Source organism: Pygocentrus nattereri, chromosome 19 (genome assembly GCF_015220715.1).
Source record: "Pygocentrus nattereri isolate fPygNat1 chromosome 19, fPygNat1.pri, whole genome shotgun sequence".
Classification (NCBI taxonomy): Eukaryota; Metazoa; Chordata; class Actinopteri; order Characiformes; family Serrasalmidae; genus Pygocentrus; species Pygocentrus nattereri.
The window spans coordinates 322,666-330,165 of NC_051229.1; the positions used below are offsets into that span (position 1 = coordinate 322,666).

General features: G+C 40.4%; 1 protein-coding gene across 2 annotated transcripts in view; it reads left to right on the forward strand.

Annotated features, from left to right (window-relative positions):
- Positions 1 to 931: 931 nt before the first annotated feature.
- si:ch1073-429i10.1 (delta(14)-sterol reductase TM7SF2) overlaps positions 932 to 7,500 on the forward strand; it is a 26,791-nt gene continuing 20,222 nt past the window's right edge. Inside the window, exons 1-5 of one of the 2 annotated variants that reach the window (XM_037531194.1) lie at positions 932 to 1,006; positions 2,208 to 2,292; positions 4,936 to 5,023; positions 5,729 to 5,810; positions 6,537 to 6,730. In XM_037531194.1, coding sequence (XP_037387091.1) covers positions 4,991 to 5,023; positions 5,729 to 5,810; positions 6,537 to 6,730 — 309 coding nt within the window. In that variant the 5' untranslated portion in view covers positions 932 to 1,006; positions 2,208 to 2,292; positions 4,936 to 4,990. The remainder of the gene's footprint in view (positions 1,007 to 2,207; positions 2,293 to 4,935; positions 5,024 to 5,728; positions 5,811 to 6,536; positions 6,731 to 7,500) is intronic. The other variant, XM_037531193.1, reaches the window with a different exon arrangement.

A 7,500-nucleotide genomic window follows, 5' to 3' on the forward strand; every position in this document is an offset into this window, starting at 1 on the left:
TCTGTGTCTGTGCGTCGTTATGATGATCCAGCTCAAAAATCCAGTTTAAACCCTTCCTGAATCTTTAGAGCCACCCTTTCCATTCCATGTCATCACAAGATCATACAAGACTCACATCCGGAGTTATGAGCCTATGAAGAGGGGCTGAGATACACATCATCTGCCTCTCACTGCATGGATCTGGTGGATTCATGTGTTCATCTACATTCTGTGTAAAACTGAGGTGACTCTCAAAGTCTCTAAAATTCATCTCTCAAAGTCTCTAAAACTCTAGTCTGAGTCAAGTCTCAAGACTCTGAGTTGAGAGTCTGAAGTGAATCTCTGAGGTGAGAGTTCAATTCAAATCTCGAGTCTCTGAGGTGAGAGTCCAAGTTGAGTCTCGAGTCTCAAGGTTCGAGTCTGGAGTTATGAGCCTGTGAAGAGGGGTTGAGATATACATCATCTGCCTCTCACCATGTGGAGCTGCTGGATTTGTGTGTCTGTTTACATTCTGTGTGAAACTGACCGACGACACCCAGGAAATCACTAGGGACTGACCATCACGCCGGAAACCCTTCAATCTTCATGCAGTCCACATCAGAGACTCGTGTGAAATGGCATCAGAGAGTTTACAGCTGCTGAAGCTTCATCAGCATGAGTGAAGTCTTGATATCTGTGTCTCCAAACAGGGTGACTTCTTCACATGACTGCAGGGATGTAGACCATACAGGCTGTTCTCACACAGAAAACTATGAGATGGAAATTTAAGCACTTATGGAAATTTCACGTCACAGTGTGGATCATTTACAGCTTGTGAGTTTGAATAGTTGTCTCCATGTCAGCGTTCAGAGGATGGTGAAGAGCATCAGAGCTGTCAGGGCAGAACTCAGTCCCTCACTCTGCATTCCTGTGTGTTTGGTAATTTCTGTTCAGTTAGAAAGTGAAATGATGCAACATTCCTCATAAAAACCCACGGACGTGCTGCAGGAACGCAGTGAAGACCTGCTCCAGCCTCAACAACACACGGGTAAGACCTGTGGCGCTTTATCTTTTATTCATATTTAATTTTGTTTTTTTAATCAAGTGTGTAAAGTAAGTGTGCAGTAATGTGGATTAGTGACAGCTGTAAATGTGTAAAGGTTCTATTAAGGAACAGATTTAACAGATAAAAACATTGAGTTTTAAAGTGATGCCCAACCCAGGAGTAGCCAATCAGAACAGAGCTCATTCAGAATCAGGATCAAATTTATTGGCCTAGTATGTCGACGCACACACGGAATTTGGTCCCAGCCGCTGGTGCCTCTCTGGTATAATATGCAATATACAGACAATGTGCATATAATTTACAGACAATACACAATATACACAGTAAACGTGCAATATGCAGAGTATATAAAGGCAAGTAATATACAATATGCATATTATTTACAGGCAATATACAAGCAGCATACATATTATATATGGACAAGTGATTATATGTACATAGTTCACTTTCACTGTTCTAAGAACAAAACATTGTGTCTCCAAAATAGTGACTTTACAGTAGAAGGAAAAAACCTACTTTACTTATAATGTAAGTCAATCGAAACAGACGTCTGTCCAAGTAGTTTTGGGCCATTGGTTTTTGTCCGTTCATCATGAAATTTACACACAATGTAAAGAAAAAGACACACGTTCAAATTATTTCCAAAACTGAAAAATAATAGATATGAAGGTTTTCTTCTGACAGCAGGGATATATTTACATATATTTGCATATATTTACATATAACAGCCTTAAAGACACAGTAAAGCAGCTTGTTTAAGAGTTAGGGATAAAGAGAGGCTGGAAAAGGATTATGTAGAAGTGAATTATGAATGTTTTCGGCTCTTAGAGCCACAGAAATGTTATAAGTGGTCAGAGGACATTAAAATATGAGAATTTTTTTTTAATTTAGCCTTTCATTTTTATAAAGCCAAAAATAGAACCCAAAGCTGCAGGTGAATCCTCAAAATAGACACGAGAGCTTGGAAACAGCTGAGTTCTGTATTAATGCACTAAATATCATCATCCTCTTAACAGAGAGGCACCAGAATGTAACTGTCGCATCATTTAAGGTGGAACTGAAAAGACCATAAGAAGCCAAATTCAGCTTCATCATATGGAGCACTGGCTGAACAGACAGACGAAGATGTTTAGTAAAGTATTCGTACTGAACTCCTGCTGTGTTTGCCTCTGTATCTTTCTAGGCTTCAGCTTTGGCTTTTCTTTTCCGGCAGTGTTTGAGCAGAAGGGCAGTTTGGACTTATTCGTTCTCTGAGGCGACAACAACAGGCAAGTTTATCTGTGTAGTGCTTTTCATACACTGTGGCAATGTAAAGCGCTTCACACAAACACAGAACAGTAAAAGCATTAAAATGATTTAATAATACAGTTTATGACATTCTGAGATCAGCAGCTCAGAAGGGCTTTTGCAAAGATCATCGAAGATATTCTAGCAGGAAGTTCCAACGGTAGCAGCATAACAGCTACACGCTGTTCAGTTTGGACTCTGGGCTTGACTAGCTGTCCTGAGTCTGTAGATCTAAGAGACCTCGCTAAACAGATCAGAGATGCATTCTGGGTCAAAACCATTTAAACTCTACTCTGTAACTGCCTGGAAGCCACTGTACAGACTTCAGAGCTGCAGCGATGAGCTGGTCCTGCTACAACTCGACAGCAGCTTCTGGAGGAAGTTCAGATACGAGACCATCACAGTAGACAGGCTAAACAGGCTAAACAGGCTAAACAGCTAAACCAGTTAAACAGGCTAAACAGCTAAACAGGCTAAACAGTCGAAACAGCTAAACAGGCTAAACAGGCTAAACAGTCGAAAAAGCTAAACAGGCTAAACAGTCGAAACAGCTAAACAGGTGAAACAGCTAAACAAGCTAAACAGACTAAACAGACTAAACAAGCTAAACAGGCAAAACAGGCTAAACAGCTAAACGGGCTAAACAGGCGAAACAGCTAAACAGGCTAAACAGTCGAAACAGCTAAACAGGTGAAACAGCTAAACAAGCTAAACAGACTAAACAGACTAAACAAGCTAAACAGGCGAAACAGGCTAAACAGCTAAACGGGCTAAACAGGTGAAACAGCTAAACAAGCTAAACAGACTAAACAGACTAAACAAGCTAAACAGGCGAAACAGGCTAAACAGCTAAACGGGCTAAACAGGCGAAACAGCTAAACAGGCTAAACAGGCTAAACAGGCTGAACAGGCTAAACAGACTAAACAGACTAAACAGGCTAAACAGACTAAACAGACTAAACAGGCTAAACAGACTAAACAGACTAAACAGGCTAAACAGACTAAACAGCTAAACAGGCTAAACAGGCTAAACAGACTAAACAGACTAAACAAGCTAAACAGGCGAAACGGGCTAAACAGCTAAACGGGCTAAACAGGCGAAACAGCTAAACAGGCTAAACAGACTAAACAGGCTAAACAGGCTGAACAGGCTAAACAGACTAAACAGACTAAACAGGCTAAACAGACTAAACAGACTAAACAGATTAAACAGACTAAACAGGCTAAACAGGCTAAACAGCTAAACGGGCTAAACAGGCGAAACAGCTAAACAGGCTAAACAGACTAAACAGGCTAAACAGGCTGAACAGGCTAAACAGACTAAACAGACTAAACAGATTAAACAGACTAAACAGGCTAAACAGGCTAAACAGACTAAACAGGCTAAACAGACTAAACAGGCTAAACAGGTAAACAGACTAAACAGCTAAACAGGCTAAACAGACTAAACAGGCTAAACAGACTAAACAGACTAAACAGGCTAAACAGACTAAACAGACTAAACAGGCTAAACAGACTAAACAGCTAAACAGGCTAAACAGACTAAACAGACTAAACAAGCTAAACAGGCGAAACAGGCTAAACAGCTAAACGGGCTAAACAGGCGAAACAGCTAAACAGGCTAAACAGACTAAACAGACTAAACAGGCTAAACAGACTAAACAGACTAAACAGGCTAAACAGGCGAAACAGCTAAACAGGCTAAACAGACTAAACAGACTAAACAGGCTAAACAGACTAAACAGACTAAACAGGCTAAACAGACTAAACAGACTAAACAGGCTAAACAGGCTGAACAGGCTAAACAGACTAAACAGGCTAAACAGACTAAACAGACTAAACAGATTAAACAGGCTAAACAGGCTAAACAGGCTAAACAGACTAAACAGACTAAACAGGCTAAACAGACTAAACAGGTAAACAGACTAAACAGCTAAACAGGCTAAACAGACTAAACAGTCTATACAGGCTAAACAGACTAAACAGGCTAAACAGACTAAACAGCTAAACAGGCTAAACAGGCTAAACAGACTAAACAAGCTAAACAGGCGAAACAGGCTAAACAGCTAAACGGGCTAAACAGGCGAAACAGCTAAACAGGCTAAACAGACTAAACAGGCTGAACAGACTAAACAGGCTAAACAGGCTAAACAGACTAAACAAGCTAAACAGGCGAAACAGCTAAACAGACTAAGAGGCTAAACGGCTGAAGCTGCTCGTGGTTAAGATCCTGTGTCAGATTCTGAACTGAAGCTTTAACTGAATGATATTTTCCTGAGAAAACACAAAAACGTCATGGAATCTTTGGGCGAGCTTCCGTGATTTAATCCGGTCTGCCTGCAGCGTTGAGCTCGGGCTGTAAGGCTTCTGCGCTTTTTATTACTAATTATTTACTGGACTGTGTATTTTATCATGTATGTTGCCGTTTTAAGTTAAGTGACCCTTATTAGTCCCACGTCCCACTCATCCCTGCAGTGAAACGCCACATACACACTAGTGATCACACACACTAGGGGGCAGTGAGCACACTTGCCCAAAGCGGTGGGCAGCCCAATCCACAGCACCCGGCGGTTTAAATCACTGTAAATCATCTCTAAGTGCCTTATTTCATATTTGACTGTCAGGTCTCTCTCTCCATCTGACTGGGCAGGTCTCAGTGACCGAGGATTGTGATCAGAAATGGAGGTGAAAAATCACTGCGAGGAAAATCAGGTGAGACGTCAATATTCATCACTTTACGCCTCCACTCTTACTGTCACATCAGCTGATCCAATGAAAGAGAAGAGCTCAGCAGAAATGACTGCTCATTACATCGGAAGCTGAAATGTGTAGTAAAGCGAGTTTCTGGTCTTTCCCTTTAATAAGACCCTGAACTTGTCTAAGTAAATGTGTCATTGGTGGTTTCCACTGGAAACTCTGTCCTGCGGCTACTGGCACGTTTACTGGAGTTTTAAATCCATGTTTACATTTTTAGTAGCTAGAAAGTACAAGTGTCATAAGACGTTTAGCTGTATGGAATATATAGAATCGTTGTTGATGAAAGATGTTTTGTCATTTCTGAAGAATATTGTGGATCAAACTACCACTTTTCACTTAATCTGCACTGTGTAAACATTAACATCAACGCCGTTATAGACCAGGATTTTCTTCTATAGATGTATTTGTCCAGTGTTCTTCGTTTCTTTATACGTCTGTACTACATGTATGTGTCCATACTACATCTAATCATCATCATCATCATAATAATAATAAAGCATAAATAATGTATGTTAATGCAGTGACGAGCTAAATAATATAAACTGTGCTGTAGTGTGTTAATGAGTGTTAAACTGAGCTGTGGAACAGTGTGTGTGTGTGTGTGTGTGTGTGTGTGTGTGTGTGTGTTCTGTGCTAAAGTGTGTGTTCTTGGTTCTGTAGCTGAAGAATGGAGTGCAGAACGGGGTTCCGAAGGAAACACCTCCAGCGAAACCTGCAAATCACACCAAATGGAACCAGATCTGTAAGAGTGCTCAGTGTTTATTTCAACAGGTCAAACATGTTTATAGTGCAATTTAATCAGTGCTGCTGTTTACAATGTACAGAATTTATTAAGGTTATCAATTTAATGAATGGAATTTTTTAAATTTAGGCTAAAAAGGCCTCAATCAGTATCTAGATATTTAAAAAAAACTTCTCAGCTGTCAAAAAAATCCTCACCACACCGACATCTTTCTGAAAGTCTCTCTGTTCATTTGAGAACTCAGTAAAGTCTCAGAGTGCCCACCAGCGTTCCAGTCCACCAGGAAAAATGACTACACACAGAGACCGGATTCAAAATCTGATTCCTGCCAGAAAATAAAAGCTTGGTGAGGCGAGAGAAACCCAGCACTTGCTGTGAGGTTATTTATGTTTCCACGGCTGCGACGCCATCTCTGAAACATCCCCCCAGTCCTGATCAGGCAGAGTTTTCACTACATCTGAATTGTGGAGTTAAGATTTGTTTGTAAAAGCTGCTGAGACCAAAACACAGACCAAAAAAAATCTACATTTTCAAAACTATCCACAGATTTGTAGATGGGATGTTCACCTTTTTAACGCCCAAAACATTGGCGCTCAAATCCAGCACAGTGCAATAATTTACCTGATTAAACACCCTTTATCACCTCAACTCGGAGCCCTGACCTAAAACATCATTTCATTTGTGTGTGTGTGTGTGTGTGTGTGTGTGTGTGTGTGTGTGTGTTAGACCTGTTCCTGGTGTGTGTGGTGTTGGGGGGCATTGTCATTCTGCTCCTGAATGCCTGTCACCCCACTGACCCTGCTGACCCCTGGACTCTGATGGGTTTCTTTAAAGCTCCTCTGTGGGACTGGACGGCTTTTGCTATAGTGCTGACATTCACTGTGCTGCAGGGGGCACTGTACTACCTACCTGTAGGACAGGTGAGGAAATGGGGGCTGTTTTCTTCCTTTCTTCATCATTTTTATTATTTAAATTAATGTTTTCATATTCAGTCTTTCAGGATGCTGCTCTATGTTGGAATCACACAGCAAAGTGATTACAGTGATGTGATGCTTTTGTAGTGTATTCACACTACTACACACTTTATTCACTATCAGCTCTGTGACATTTACACTTTATTCACTATCAGCTCTGTGACATTTACACTTTATTCACTGTCAGCCCTGTGACATTTACACTTTATTCACTATCAGCTCTGTAAAATTTATACTTTATTCACTATCAGCTCTGTGACATTCACACTTTATTCACTATCAGCTCTGTGACATTCACACTTTATTCACTATCAGCTCTGTGACATTTACACTTTATTCACTATCAGCTCTGTGACATTTACACTTTATTCACTATCAGCCCTGTGACATTTACACTTTATTCACTATCAGCTCTGTGACATTCACACTTTATTCACTATCAGCTCTGTGACATTTACAATTTATTCACTATCAGCTCTGTGACATTTACACTTTATTCACTATCAGCTCTGTGACATTCACACTTTATTCACTATCAGCCCTGTGACATTTACACTTTATTCACTATCAGCTCTGTGACATTTACACTTTATTCACTGTCAGCTCTGTGACATTTACACTTTATTCACTATCAGCTCTGTAACATTTACACTTTATTCACTATCAGCTCTGTAACATTTACACTTTATTCACTATCAGCCCTGTGACATTTACAC